The 16,597-nt window shown below is 43.5% G+C and overlaps 1 protein-coding gene across 1 annotated transcript in view; it reads left to right on the top strand.

The window, feature by feature from the left end:
• The window catches only part of LOC142383745 (neural-cadherin-like), a 121,085-nt gene that overhangs the window by 57,769 nt on the left and 46,719 nt on the right, over positions 1 to 16,597 (top strand). The window contains exon 11 of the mRNA XM_075469443.1: positions 1,180 to 1,352. Within this exon, the coding sequence (XP_075325558.1) occupies positions 1,180 to 1,352 (173 nt within the window). The remainder of the gene's footprint in view (positions 1 to 1,179; positions 1,353 to 16,597) is intronic.

Raw genomic sequence — 16,597 nt, 5'->3', positions numbered from 1 at the left:
TGAGTCTCCAGCCTTCTGCCTACCACAGAACCAGCCTTTTTCTCCAGTTTGTCCAGGCGCCTACAGTTTTTGTCTGTGGTGCAACTCCCCCAGCAGACAGCAGCATAGAACAGTGCACTCTCAATGATAGTGTGATAAAACATGCATATCATGTCACTGCAGACATTGAAAGACCTGAGCCGTCTCAGGAAGAAGAGACGACTCTGGCCCCTCCTGTACACTGCTTCTATGTTGGCAGACCACTCCAGTTTATTATCCAGCCCCACCCCAAGGTATTTGCAGGTCAAGATTACATGAAGATATAGATGACACTGGAAAGAAAAAGTTGGGTTACAAACAAAGCATTTCAGACAGTTTAGCAGCAATGTCATCTATTGGGCAGAATTACTCTCTTAGATGTGAACTTTGGGCTTTATAACAACAGATCTGTAACATGCACAAAAACTATAACATCCTGAGGAAAATGGAAAAAACACAATATGACCTCTTTAATTGACTACTTTTATAGAAATATATAAGTTGTATCATATAAATGTAACTATATTGGGTTTTATTGTGCAAAAATAGTGAATATCATTCATTAATATAAATGAACTCCTCAGTTCATTCACACTCCTCAGGCAGAGGAGTGTGTTCAGTGGCAGGCTGCTGTCTCAATCCTGCTCCACCAACAGACTCAAAAACTCTTTTGTTGCTCTGGCCATCAGGCTGTACAACAGCTCTCAGTGATGGCACTTCTGAATTTCACTGGTCACTTTATATTTCACTTTGGTCTTACTTCACTGGTCACTTTATATTTTTAAACTGTTTTTTTTTTAAATTGTTTTTTAAATGCTTAGATTGTTTTTAAAGTGTTTATAAATGTATAAACATTTGTATTGCTTTATTATGTCTTACTACTGGATGCTTGAATTTCCTTCGGGATCAATAAAGTATCTATCTATCTATCTATCTATCTATCTATCTATCTATCTATCTATCTATCTATCTATCTATCTTAATGCTGTATTATGAACTGTATCCCAAGAAATTACTTTTGCATATCAGCCTATGTACAAACCATCTTACCTGCATGACTATCATAATCCTTTGCCTTGTATGGAATACTATTTTAAAAAACTATATTTCTGTTCTTAAACATCAAACTGAGCCTGTACACTTTATGTCTGTTCTCTGTAGACTTCCTGAGAGAAGACACTTTGGTTGCTACCAGTTTCCTTCGCGTGGCAGCTCATGATGGGGACTTTGGCACTAATGCAGCTATCACTTATTCCATGTCGTTTGAGCAGCCCGAGTACCTGCAGGTTAACCCTGTTACTGGATGGGTCTACGTTAACCAGCCAATATCTCAGGTTAGTCAGCAGTTATTAGTAGTCTCTCTGTTAGCCAGCATACACAAAAAAACACACATTCATGCACACACACATGCACTCATAGGTGCCGTTTATACTAATCTGTTTCTATCGCGGATGCACTGTCCATTTACATTAAAATACTGGAATACGACTTCATAGGTGGAAGGATTCAAAGACGCCGGAGCCCACGTAAGCATTCGCATACGATGCTGATTTTAGCAGTTGTAAACGGTGAGAAACGAGGATCCGCAGTGCAAGCCGTACATGGAGCGCCGCTTTTGGGTTAGACCGGGAAGAAGCAGCGCATGGTGGGACACTTTCGTGGACCAAGTTGTTGTCGCCGAAGAATGGCGCGAGAACTTTCGAATGTCCAGAGCAGCCCTGATAAATCTGTCCGAGCGACTACGTCCACAGCTGGAAAAGAAAACAACAAGAATGAGACGGCCCATCGACGTTTTTACCAAGGTTGCTTGCACCTTATACTACTTGAGTGATGAAGGGAGACTACGGAAAACTGCAAATGCCTATGGACTTTCCCGTCCAAGTGTATGGTGTAAGCAATGGGCCAAAAAGATTTGTCCATCTGTGCAAGTAATCCGTGCATATTTGGGAAATGTGTGCGTCTTTGGTTGTAGTTGAGCATAAAATAAATATTTGTGATCTCTAAAAATGAGTCCATCTGTGTTTTTACTGGGTTGTGTTGTAATATTTGTCAGAATACGAGTTGGAAAGTTACGAATGCAAAAGTTACGAATCAAAAAGTTACACATTCAAAAGTTACGAATACGAATTTCTCAAGTGCAAGGAAAGGGGACACATATACGTCTTCGCTGATGTCATCACGCCACAGGCATCACCCAGAGCTATAGAGTTACAGAGTTGCGACACGCTTTGAAGTCGCCGCTTGGGCTGTCACGTGGTTCATGTGAGCCTCCGGAGTTCCAAACATCACAGCGCTGTCAGTCAGTTTGAACGGGTTTTAGCGGAACGGAGCACAAAAATTATAACTTTAACATTTACGATGCAATTTTCGGTAAATATTGACCCATAATGTGCATTGATCACTTCACCGACGATGTATTTTATCAACGTTTTTCTTTTTTGGAGCGCAGAGACACATTTATCACCATTTTAAATCGTAGAGGGTACCCCTGCATGCTAGCAGGGGGCAGCTACCTTGTCCTCCTTTATACTGAATCATGCCAGTGGTCCAGCTTACCTTCAGATCTACATCCTTCAACAGAAGATGATGTTACTGTCTGTTCCCAGGAATTACTCCTGTTGTCCCAAACACTCTATCTGTAGAAGATGTCATTCAGTCTGTCAGATGGACAATGCCCCCCCGCGACCCGACCGACGGATTCAGCGGGTATAATGGAATAAAATATGAATTTAACTTTTTTCTGGTTAAAACCATATTAACGACAAAATAAATGTGTCAGTTGTGAAAAAAATAAACAAAACAGATTTAAACCAAACATTTTATTATAAAATGTCATCATGGAAAATGTAAAACAAGCCTTAATAAAGAAGTTATTTTATTGCTATTTATACTGTTGGGTAGATTAATCTGCAACAATGAAATATATTTGATCAAATTTAAGCGTTTGGACATTGTAGAAATCGGCTGAAGCCCTAATGAGGGTTGATCCATGACAGCAGCGACCAGCACATCTGCTGACCTCCCTGACAACAACAACAGAGAAATTCATAAATTCATTATCACAGCTGCAAAGTCATGCTGAAAAAAACTTACTTAATTAAAGACCGCAGCTAATGCCTCACTATGCCAAAAATGTTGTAATTTAATCAATTTACTGGAGAAAATACGTCAGAAATACCAAAAATGTATTAAATGTATTATTACTATTGAGAATGAGGAGTCACGTGACTCCGGTCGGCCATGTTGGCAGAAGACGCTAATGGTTGCCAGGGGCAACATATACATATACATGCAAAATAAAGATAAAGCCTGGGAGGGTAACGCTGCTCATGGTATGACAAAAGGGCTGAGGGGGTACCCATTAACACATTAGCCACATTTAGGGGGTAGTTAACATTAATTTTCGAACAGGCAACAGTTTTGCAAATTGAGCAGTTCGCTAGTTAGCTAGGCAGCAACGTCAGGTGCACTTCAGGGTTTGCAACAACATAAGGTAACTTCGTAGCTTTAAGAGACAACAACATAAAGAGATTTTTAGAGAATGTACCCGAGTGAAAATGCAAAGAACACACTCTCATCGACAGAGGGGTGCAATCGAAAGTAAGGTCCTTTCTTCTTATTGCAGCCAACCAAGCAATCTGGCGTCTCCTCGTCAGGTCAGACGCCTGCTCTCCCTGATGCTGCATCCATTTAGGAAACCTAAAAAAACGTATTTCGTTGTTCCAATGTTTCCCAAACGTATTATGTGAGGTACTGGAACAGTTCTTCACACAGCATTGATTTCCAGGCATGTTCTTGCAATTCCGCATTGTTTAAACTTACTGATTTAAAAACACACGCGTACAATGTAAACGAACGGAGAGAATGGCGTTTTCTCGCTAGCATTCTGCCAACATGGCGGATAGGGGCGGGGCTCTGTACTATGACCACAACTCCTCATTCTCAATAGGCCTATATAGTATTTTGGTGATGTTTTAAAACCTAACAATCAAAACAACTTTACATTATGTCACCTGACAATAAAATGTTAACGGACTTTAGTGAAATGATCACGTTAATTACCTCACGTTAGCCTCCGTTACCAAGCTTTAAGCTAGGTCCCTAAATCCATTACATTTTTAACATCAACATCGACATTTCATGCTAACCAAATGTAAAAATAACGATATCTAAGAGTATACTTCTGATAGATAATGCTTAAAAATGTAAAAAACATTTAAAATGTTGTTATTTTATTAACTTACCAGTAATTGTTCTTGACGAGTAATTGAGGTTAACGGAGCTGACAGCGCTGTGATGTTTGGAACTCCGGAGGCTCACATGAACCACGTGACAGCCCAAGCGGCGACTTCAAAGCGTCGCAACTCTGTATTACTCTATAGCTCTGGGTGATGCCTGTGGCGTGATGACGTCAGCGATGACGTATATGTGTCCCCTTTCCTTGCACTGGAGAAATTCGTATTCGTAACTTTTGAATGTGTAACTTTTTGATTCGTAACTTTTGCATTCGTAACTTTCCAACTCGTAACTTTTCAATTTGTATTCTGACAAATATTACAACACAACCCAGTAAAAACACAGATGGACTCATTTTTAGAGATCACAAATATTTATTTTATGCTCAACTACAACCAAAGACGCACACATTTCCCAAATATGCACGGATTACTTGCACAGATGGACAAATCTTTTTGGCCCATTGCTTACACCATACAAGTGTCTCTCTCATCATTCGTCATGTGTGTAAGGCAATATGCACCTGTAGGTCGTGTTTTCTAAGCAGTTGCGCATGCTCCAGATGCAAGGGCGATCATGTGATGTGATGGCTGATTAGTCATGTGACTAGCGAATCAGCCGATCCCCGTTTCAGAGTAAACAGTTAGGCTTTTATTGAGAGGACAGCAACTTTGTGTGTAAATGTAAATAGTTTGCAAGACGCCGACACGAAGAAATGGTGAAATGAATTAATGTAAACAGAGCCATAGAGTCGTATCAGCCAGTAGCCTGTAGCTCTATGTCAACAAAGTTAATTAATGAGCCACATCAAAGTGTCTCTGTCTGGAACTACCAATCTGGGGTATGTCTGCTCTCAGAGGTGCTGTATGTGGGAAATACCACAGAGAAAGAAGATGGAGGCAAACCAATTCAGGCTAAACAGATTATTTAAAACCAATTTTAACAAGCTGAGATTCCCATGGTTATTTTTGATGACTTCGATGCAATACTCAGTTACAAGACTATACTTTAAAAGAGACATACAATTCCTTTTTTTTTTTAACAAGCTGACACAATTTTCTGAGGTCTTAATGAAATAGTGGGACATTCTTTGGTCAAATTAGCAGAGAGAGAGAGACCCTAAAACAGCTCCTTTTTCCTCCAATTATTTACACCTTTATTCAAGTGGATAAATTTAGGGCGTGGAGTGACCCACTTAAGATCACTTTGCCTCCGTTTTCCTCAGGGCTTCCTATTTTGAGATCTGTAATACCCAATAACTCGTGGAGAGCACATAATTATTGTATGGGAGAGGATACTGTAAATAGCCAGAGAGCTCAGACCACACACTAAACTGACCAACAACCTTATACTCAAATATGTACATTTCCCTCATTTACAGTTGGACGATAGGCATCCTCCATCATATATTGGCTCCATAAACTCTGGACTTCCCTGTTGCTTTATTCCTTGTATCTATCTGGGCAGATTTACTTGTTAGGATACAAATCATTGAACAAAGTACTGATAGAGCATTATTTTTTCAATTAAGTGAACGAGAAGCCCGGTGACAAATGTTTCAATTTTGCAATTAACATCCCACCAACATAAAGTAGCTTCAGCAGCAGGTGAAGAAAAAGATGTAAACACATTCAAACCCTGAAACACATGAAGAAACCAAACTAGCAGTGTTTGACTAAATCTGGTGTGGAATTACAAAAGGAGATGAAGTCAAGACCAGAGCATGTGAACGGAGCGGAGCGCAGCGCAATTCCCGCTCCCCGCTCAGGAGGATGTTCGCTCATTCGCTCTCCGCTCAAAGTTGCGCCAGGACGCTCCGCGCTCACCTTAATTTTCCTGCTGCTCAGGTGAAATCGCTCCACGCTCGCTCAAATTTTCAGGAGAAGGAATTTTCTGACATTTTTACTTCATGTAATTATGACAGGGCCCTGGGACACACGGCGTTTGATTTAATGATGTGACCGTTGTATTGTCTTATTTAACTGGCTGTTAAATTATCGCCACTTTGACGTGCAAAAAACAATGTTTAGAAAATGTTAGGCGCCAGGTAGAAAACTACCACGTCAGGACGAAGCCCACCAGATTACTCAGCTTAAATATGCATCACACGACACAGCAAAGAGAGAGCCCAGGCTGGGCTAGGCAGGAGGAGGGAGAGGCGTGCGTGTGTGTGCGTGTGTGTGTGCGTGTGTGGCCGCGAGAGCATCAGCAGAAACGGAAGCAAAGCAGAGGAAACGAGGGTCACCTTTAGAACTAGCACCTGAGCAGTCATCTTAATTCAGACAATCAGAAAGGGGAATATGTCTTCACGGTACCTGACCTGTTCCGAGCGTTCCCGTGTCCCAAAACTCCAGACGAAATACACAATCCACGCTCGATAGCGTTTGTAGGCCCTACAGTGTTGTGTAAGCAAAGGGTTAACGCCAGTGTTCTGTGACAGCCAATGAGAACGCTCGATATAGAGATACGGACATGTCACCTGTGTTATGTGTTGTGGTCTTCAGTAAAAGTTACACAGAACCTCACGCTCTGCCTCGTTATTACTAGAACAGTCTAATAACGTAACATGGTGTCAGAATAAAGTAGACACGTAGGAGTGTGTCTGAAGTCTTCCGCCTCTGAGTAGGAGTGAAAGCTGCCGCAAGTCTGCAAGAGGGGACGGACGGAGCGGCCGGCAAGTACACTGACGGGAGCTAACGTGTGTGCTAATCGAAGCTAGGAAGCTAAGGACGGCGGAACCGCGCTGAAACGACGGCCGTTTAAAAAAAAAAAAAAAAAAAAAAAAAAAAGGACGAGATGAGTACTGATGGCCAAGCAGCGGGAGGTTCGGCTCGAGCAGCAGCAACTGTAGCTGCTCCAGTAAGCAGTGTACAACTGACTCCACCAGGCAGGTTTGATTTTAATGAAGCAAATGAATGGCCAAAGTGGATAAGGCGTTTTGAGCGCTTCAGAATAGCGTCAAGCCTAGACAAACAGTCACAAGAGTACCAAGTCAACACATTGATGTACACACTTGGGGATGAGGCTGAGGATATATTGCATGTCCTACCTTTGGATGACAATCAGAAAAAGTCTTATACGGACGTGAAAGAGGCTTTTGAGAAACACTGTGTGAGCAAGAAGAATATTATTTTTGAGCGTGCACGGTTCAACAGGCGCAACCAGGAGCCTGGTGAAAGTGCCGAAGCCTTTATTACTGCTGTCCATACACTAGCTGAGCACTGCAATTATGGAGATCTCAGAGAAGAGCTCATAAGAGACAGGATTGTCGTTGGCCTCAGAGATACAAAGTTGTCTGAGTCGCTACAGTTGGACCCTGATCTGACATTACAGAAAACTGTTGCAAGAGTGCGCCACAGTGAAGAAATAAAGAAACAGCAGCCAATGCTGCGTGGCAGCTTAAATGACAGACAGGCAGACAACCTGGATGCAATAAGTGCAAGGCGACACACACACAGAGGCATAAAAGGACACAAATGGAGCTCACAAGCCAAGGCAGAAAATAAATCAAAAGACACAGGATGTGGACGTTGTGGACATGCTTCAAAGCACCCCTGGAAGGACTGCCCCGCAAAAGAAGCAGAATGTCGCAAATGTAAACGAAAAGGACATTATGCCCGCAAATGTCGTTCAGCCGGTGGCATTAATGACATCACGGAAGAGTCTTCAGAACATGGAGAAGAGATTGCCTTTCTGGGAGAGGTGACAATTGTCATGGACAATGTTGAACACGAGTGGAGAGAAGGTCTAAAACTGAATGGAGAGACAGTGGAGTTCAAAATAGACACTGGAGCTGGAGTTACAGCTATTCCAAGCCAACAATACTCCAAAAAGAAGCATGGGCCATTACAGCCACCAAAGATACCCCTGTATGGTCCAGGCAGGCAGCGCCTGGACGTGCGAGGACTCTTCAAAGGAAAACTGGCGTCAAGGAACAAGACAACAGAGCAGGATGTCTATGTGGTGGCTAAGCTGATGAGACCACTGCTGGGACTTCCAGCCATTGAGGCCTTGACTCTAGTGAAAAGAGTACACACAGTTCAGGTAGGCGAAGATTTTACAAAAACTTACCCCATGGTGTTCAAAGGGCTGGGAAAGCTGAAAGACCCATATAAAATTGAACTGGAACCAGGGGCCACACCACATGCTCTGTCTGCTCCACGTCGAATCCCCCTGCCATTGCAGAAAAAAGTGAGGAGTGAATTGGATCGCATGGAAGCAATGGGTGTGATTTCTAAGGTCACCCAACCCACCCCATGGTGTGCAGGCCTAGTGGTTGTACCAAGAAAATTAAAGGATAAGCTGAGGCTGTGTGTGGACTTGACACCCCTGAATGGATGGGTCAAGCGAGAGAGACATATTCTGCCAGCTGTGGACCACACACTAGCCATGCTCTCAGGAGCGAAAGTGTTCACCAAGTTGGATGCCACGTCAGGGTTTTGGCAAATTCCCTTGACTGAAGACAGCGCCCTGCTAACCACTTTCATAACCCCATTCGGCCGCTACTGCTTCAACAGGCTGCCGTTTGGGATCTCCTCAGCCCCAGAACATTTCCAGCGGCGGATGACACAGATGTTGGAGGGCTGTGAAGGAACAGTGTGCCACGCGGATGACATACTGGTATTTGGCCAGGATCAGGCTGAACACGATACCAGGCTGCACCAAGTTCTCAGGAGACTGAGAGAAGAGGGGCTAACTCTCAATAAGGAGAAATGTGAGTTTTCCAGGGGCGAACTGATGTTCCTTGGACATCAGATCACGACAGAGGGAGTCAAGCCGGACCCAAGCAAGGTCAAAGCCATTCTGGAAATGCCAGAACCAACCAATGTTGCCGACATCAGAAGGGTGATGGGCATGGCTAACTACTTGGGTAAATTTCTCCCTCACCTCTCATCATTCACACGACCTCTGAAAGATCTTCTGTCTGAGAAAACAGAATGGTGTTGGGGAGCAATGCAGCGAGAGGCTTTTCAGAAGCTAAAGACAGAGCTGAGCTCGACCAGAGTCCTTGCTGTGTACTCACCCTGTGCAGAGACACGCGTGTCAGCCGACGCGTCGTCCTTCGGTCTCGGAGCCGTCATGGTCCAGAAACAGCCAGAGAGCGGTGACTGGAAGCCAGTTATGTACATCTCAAGAGGTCTGTCTGATGCAGAGAAACATTATGCTCAGATTGAGAAGGAGGCACTAGCAGTGACCTGGGCATGTGAACGACTACAACCATACCTGCTGGGCATGAGGTTCACCCTCGAAACAGATCACAAACCTCTGTTGCCATTGTTGAGTACTAAGGCGCTAGACGCGCTTCCTCCTCGAGTCCTGAGATTCCGCCTGAGACTGTTGAAATTCTCCTACGACATCGTGCATGTGCCCGGAAAACAGCTCATAACTGCAGACACGTTGTCACGAGCACCGGTGGAGCACACAGCAACTCAGGCTGAGAAAGACCTAGAAGCGGATGTCCAGATCTTTGTGGATGCGGTCATACAGTCTCTTCCTGCTACTGAAACTAGACTGCAACAGCTCGCGGAGAAGCAGAAAGGAGACCGCCTATGCAGAACACTAATCCACTACTGTCGGACAGAGTGGCCTGACAAAGTCCACCTGCCAGCTGAAATGGGGCCTTACTGGAAGGAAAGACAAAACCTGACCCTGGCTGGAGATCTTCTCCTGAAAGGACAAAGGATCGTCATCCCCAGCTCGATGAGGGAGGAGATGCTCAACGTCCTCCATCAGGGGCACCAAGGCATAGTGAAATGCCGCGCCAGAGCCCGTCAATCACTCTGGTGGCCAGGACTCTCAGCTGACATTAAACAGAAAGTTGGACAGTGTCTCACTTGCACCCAGCATAGAAGAACAGAGAGAGAACCCCTGCTGACAACTCCAGTACCCGAGAGACCATGGCAACGCGTAGGGACAGACTTATTCGTCTGGAACAAGAAGACCTACCTCGTGGCTGTGGACTACTTCTCCCGTTACATTGAAGTTGCCCACCTCAATGTTGCAACAGCCAACACCGTCATAGCAGCTCTGAAGCATGTCTTTTGTACTCACGGGGTCCCAGAATTCCTCATGTCGGACAATGGGCCACAGTATGCCTGCGATCTCTTTCGAGACTTTGCCAGTGAGTACGGATTCAATCACATAACAAGCAGCCCGAGGTACCCCCAAGCCAATGGAGAAGCGGAGCGAGCCGTGGCTACTGTCAAGGGCTTGTGGAAGGAGGGTGGAGATCTTTCTAAAGCTCTGCTCAGCTACCGATCCACTCCACTGGAGAATGGCTATTCTCCAGCACAGCTCCTGATGGGGAGACAACTGAGAACCACTCTACCTCAAGTACCTAAAGCCTTGTCTCCACGCTGGCCCAACATCAAGCAGGTCCGCAGCATGGAGATGCAAGCGAAGAGGAAACAAGAGCGACTCTACAACAACCGCCACAGGCCACACTACAAACCAGACCTGCGCCCAGGCCAGAGTGTGTGGGTTACTACAGAGAATGCCTACGGGACAGTTGTACAGCCGACAGCAGACCCAAGGTCCTACATCGTCAGAACGGAGAATGGACTGTTGAGGAGGACCAGCACGCACCTGCGTGCAACCCAGCAGCCACCATCTGATGCACAACCACACACTCCAGTTGTTATAGGCTCTGGTGGTGTTGTCAACACTGCAGGTGACACAGGCGCCACACCACACCGTGTCACAAGCTCAGGGAGACACTCCCGTCCACCCAAGAGACTGGACTTGTGATGATGTTACTGATTGTTGCATTGCAATGTTACTTTGTAAGAGAACAAAAGAAAAGTTGATTTGATTTGTTCACAGTCACTGCAACGTGTGCGTTTTGATAATGAAGAGGTTACCGGTTCAGAAGACTTGTATGTTATGTTCTTGGAAGAGTAGATTTTTGATGATTGTATTCTGCTACAAATAACAGGAAAGGTTCTTACTTAAAAGGGGGAGATGTTGTGTAAGCAAAGGGTTAACGCCAGTGTTCTGTGACAGCCAATGAGAATGCTCGATATAGAGATACGGACATGTCACCTGTGTTATGTGTTGTGGTCTTCAGTAAAAGTTACACAGAACCTCACGCTCTGCCTCGTTATTACTAGAACAGTCTAATAACGTAACATACAGTTCGGGTGTTTCCCTGTTTATTATCCGCACTGTCTCTGCAACTATATGCTAGCTCCGCCACACATAGAACACACCGTTGCGCCCTCGACTTGAATTGCTCACTTCCTCATTTACTACGGGTGACAAGGCCCGCGTGGCTGCTTGTCCCCAGCTGTGAACGTAACATCTAGCTCCATTCATGTTGCCCCGCGTTTCCTATTTAATTATTAATTTATTACACTAGACTACATTAAATCAAAAATGTTATTTTACAAATTTTATAATCCGACATTTTTAATTGACGTTGTGAGCGCATCGGAGCGAACTGGAGCGGAGCGAAATCCTCGCTCCGGCTTTTGAACTGAAAACCGCTCTCCGCTCTCACCATATTTCACCGCTCCGCTCCACCCTCCGCTCCACGCTCCGCTCCACGCTCCGCTCCGTTAAGTGGCAGGTCGTAAAACAAAAGTTAAATCTACATAAGGGGTGTTCTCTGACTTTCTGTTATGGAAAGTTATCTGTTACAGCCTTTGAAGCTCTCTTTTGAAACCTTTTGGTTTAGTGTGTTCTTTTTTTGCCAGTTTCCGTCGTGCTGTCTGCTGTACGAACCTTGCTGTGTAGTTCTACATGTCTCTAACTACACATATCCTGATGTAGTTGCATTAGTTATACATACGTTGTTGTTTTTTTCTGGTGTAGAAATCATTGCAAGGTCTGTGGCATCCACTGGAGTGCATACCTGCAGGCTGCAGGCAGGTACAATTCAGCACGACACATCCATCGTCAATAACGAGAGAGAGAGCTATGCTCTCTCCAGGTTCCTCAGTTAAAAACAATCCTTGTCGGGTCAAAATTCCCCGGAAATAAGAATGCAGCTCATGTTAATGCTCATCTTAACGCATTTATGCGCAGCACTGAGCAGAAATAATGAGGAAATTGTTTGGATATACTTGTAAAGTGATGTAACTTCACCCTGTAAATCTGAATAGCTCACTCACTGTTAGATTTTCAGATATAGGGGTGCCCAAAACAAGATCCACTGGACTGTGGTAGATTACTTCGAATGGATAGCACATATTTTTTAGAAGCCAATTATCACACAGTAACTCTGTCCACTGTAATTACTCTGGCTTTGACAAATTGAATACAAGACTTTTTGAAGCGTCATCTATCATCTGAGGAAACAGAAAGCATTGTGCAATTTGAGATGACCCATCAATTTTGTAACACTTTAAGATTCTGCTTGCAACCTCAACTCTACCAGTTATCTTCCTAATCATTTATAGACCACCAAGATACCCAGGAACTTTATTTGATGAGTTTGCTGAACTGCTGTCAGTTATCTGCACTGACTATAACTTTTTTTTATCAAAACTGGGGATTTTAACATTCACATGGACAATGACATGGACACTAATGCCAAAGAACTCTGCTCTCTACTTGACACTTTTGGCCTCCTTCAACATGTGAATGGACCCACACATACTCGAGGCCACACACTGGATCTGGTTATCTCTAAAGGTGTTGACATTTCTTCTGTTGATATCAAGGACTTGGCGCTCACTGATCATTTCTGTGTGTTCTCTGACTTACAGTTAACTCCAAACATTCAGTTAACCCGTGTGTCTGTTAGAAAAAGGTACATAAATGAGAATACCAGTGCTAAGTTTATGGAAGTTATAGCTATGTCATCAACTGCGAGTGCAGAGACAGTTGATGAACTCTTAGATAACTTTAACTTGAAAATCTCAAATGTCATGGATACTGTTGCACCTGTTAAAAATAAGATGATCTTGAGCAGAAAGCGAACACCATGGAGGAACACTATTATGGTAAAGGCCTTGAAAACAGAATGCAGGAAAGCGGAGCGTAAATGGCGAAAAACTAAACTTCGAATTCACCATGACCTCTACAAACAAAGTCTTTGTAATTTTAACCACGGGTTACTCCGGGCTAGACAGCAACACTTATCTGAAATGATTAATAAGAACATCAACAACACTCGTGCTCTGTTTGCTATGGTTAATAAGCTGACAACCCCCCCAAAACAGATAGTTTCAGAACTCTGTTCCACAGAAAAATGCAATGAATTTGCTTGTTTTTCAATGAAAAAATCAAATCTATAAGGCTAAATATCAACATAAATGAGCAAAATAATAAAATGACGCAATCCTTAAAACCACCTAGGAAACAATCAACTATGATGTCAGAATTCAATACAGTTGAACAAAAAACCATAGAACAAACAGTCCAGCATCTTAAACCATCGACATCCTGTCTTGACACAATGCCATCTGACTTCTTTAAAACTATTGTAAGCTCTGTCCAAACAGATTTGCAGCAAATAATAAACTGCTCACTTCAATCAGGCACATTTCCTAAACCCTTAAAAGTAGCTGCCATCAAGCCACTCCTAAAAAAGAGAACATTGGATGCTTCCATTTTAACCAACTACAGACCCATCTCAAATCTTCCTTTTATAGCCAAGATTGTTGAGAAAGTGGTTTTTAATCAACTCAGTAACTTCTTGAACTCCAGTGGACTCCTTGACAAATTTCAGTCAGGCTTCCGACCTCACCACAGTACAGAAACGGCTCTTATTAAAGTGTTAAATGACATAAGGTTGAACACTGACTCAGGCAAGGTGTCAGTTCTGGTATTGTTGGATCTCAGTGCTGCATTTGACACTGTGGATCACAGTATACTGCTGAACAGGTTGGAAACCTGGGCAGGACTCAGCGGGACAGTCCTAGAATGGTTCAGGTCCTACTTGGAGGAGCGGAGTTATTTTGTGACAATTGGAAGTAATCAATCTGATCGAGTGGCTATGACATGTGGAGTTCCTCAGGGGTCAGTTCTTGGACCCCTTCTGTTCACTCTATACATGCTGCCTCTGGGTCAAATTCTGAAGAACTCTAAAGTCAACTACCACAGCTATGCAGATGACACATATATCTCGCACTGTCTCCAGATGACTGCAGTCCTATAGAGTCATTGTGCGACTGCTGAGAGCAAGTGTAGCAGTCACAGTGCCGTGTGGATTAAGAGTTTTTCAAACTTTGACAAAACCAACATTCCTGTGGGGGATGTTTACGTATGTGGATATAAACCAGATCTTCATTTTCTTTCCACAAAGGAAAAAGAGACAGAAACTGCCTAATTTACAACACCCTTAAAGTGATACTCCGGAGTAGATTCAACCTGGGGTCATTTGAACCGTGATATCCAGTCAAGTAGCCCACCCGCAGTTTTTTCGATATTGGCTGAACATCAGCTGAGTTACTGAGTTATCCCAAATAGCTTCGTACAAGGGTTAATGGATCCTGGTCCGTATCTCCAAAATTACCACACTAAAATCACATGCCATGACACCAAACTTCTACAGTAGTACAAATATGGTCTGTACTCACAAAACGATGCATTTGGAAGTTTGAAAATAGTCCAGGAGTTTATTATTATCAACACAAGCCTGATAGCTTCTCTGCAGCTAAACGTCACTTCAGAGAGCTGGGAGCTTCAAAATAAGATGAGGGTTGATCTACTACTGTAGACAACAAAGTATATGCTATATTCTACATGTTTTTTTATGAATTTTTATGTTGTAGAGTTGTGAAGTTATTTTATCAGTGGAGAAACTGAGCAGCCTTGCTTTGTTGTCTACAGTAGTAGATCAACCCTCATCTTACTTTGAAGCTCCCAGCTCCCAGAAGTGACGTCGACGCAGCTTTAGCTGCAGAGAAGCTATCAGGCTTGTGTTGATAATAATTAACTCCTGGACTATTTTCAAACTTCCAAATGCATCGTTTGGTGAGTACAGACCATATTTGTACTACTGTAGAAGTTTGGTGTCATGGCATGTGATTTTAGTGTGGTAATTTTGGAGATACGGACCAGGATCCATTAACCCTTGTACGAAGCTATTCGGGATAACTCAGTAACTCAGCTGATGTTCAGCCAATATCGAAAAAACTGCGGGTGGGCTACTTGACTGGATATCACGGTTCAAATGACTCCAGGTTGAATCTACTCCGGAGTATCACTTTAAGAGCTTTTGGGGAGTCGAACTCACTCTTGGAAAAGTGGGACACTTACTATCTTATCTAGACCATAACTCGAAAGTTGACACTTTAACACCCCTTTTCACCAGCAAACCGACCAGATGGCTACATACGAACTGAGAAGACTTCACTAAGGCTCACTTTTAGTCGAATCTTAAAACTATATTAAATGTGTTTGATAACCGTGTACAATTTCTTTCAGGTTTCCAGCTTGATCACAAGACGCATATAGAGACAATTTGTACGATTCTGGCTTAAATATTGACAAAGAACTGATTTTGGTGGAAAACGCCCAACCTGCCTGATGGAACCACATTGCCCCCTAGTGGTCTGCAGTGTTGATTAGTTGAACATTTAAATCCCAGAGGACTCAGTAAAATGGACAATATATGCAACTAGTAACTTCTAACGATGTCCCTTCGGTATCTATTTGGTATTTGTTTGGTGTCCCCATTGTTAACACAGAAAATGAACATTGTATGGCTCACTATTCATATGTCACGATTTCATAGATATTCATCTGAATTTTGGAAGTCATAATTGTCTTTATCATGTGTGTTATTTTGATGTCTTTATATTACAAGTCTATGTTATATCTTTAATCTGCATATCTTAACAAGATGTGGTGTTTTCAGAATCACTGAGACAAATGTTCTATGAGATGGGAGTAATGGAGAAACACAGAGTTCTTTGTCTCATCCAGAAATCCCCCTATAGCACAGATCACCTTACAGAGACATGCACACAGTTCAAGCATGTCATTGGCTGAAAAAGTAGTGTAAGCCCCGCCTCCGAGAGTCAAAACCCGGAACCCGCGGAAAACACACGCTCTCTGGCTCTGTCTCTCTCTAGTTCTCTCGTTTGCGGGCTCGCTTGAGGCGTCTGCTCTCTTGCTTCTTGCCTCTTGTTCCAGAAGGGTTCCAACCCAGAGTTTCAGAAGGAGATTTGAGCAGAGAACAGTTGCTCAGAGAGATTTGGAGATGGTTTAAGCAGAAGAGAAGAGCTCACCAGAGTTTGGGAGTTTTCCCATAATCTCAGGAGAGAACGGAAGGACGTGTGGATAACGATGCAGCGGACGACCGGAGGAGACCCTCCAGAACCCAGTGAGACCCCGGAGACGAGAAAGAAAGACCCGAACAAAGAAACAGATTGAAATACTCTGAAGATGCACG

Source organism: Odontesthes bonariensis, chromosome 7, assembly GCF_027942865.1.
Source record: "Odontesthes bonariensis isolate fOdoBon6 chromosome 7, fOdoBon6.hap1, whole genome shotgun sequence".
Taxonomy (NCBI): domain Eukaryota; kingdom Metazoa; phylum Chordata; class Actinopteri; order Atheriniformes; family Atherinopsidae; genus Odontesthes; species Odontesthes bonariensis.
Note: the sequence above shows the minus strand (reverse complement) of the source record. Positions and strands in the feature narration are given on the sequence as shown.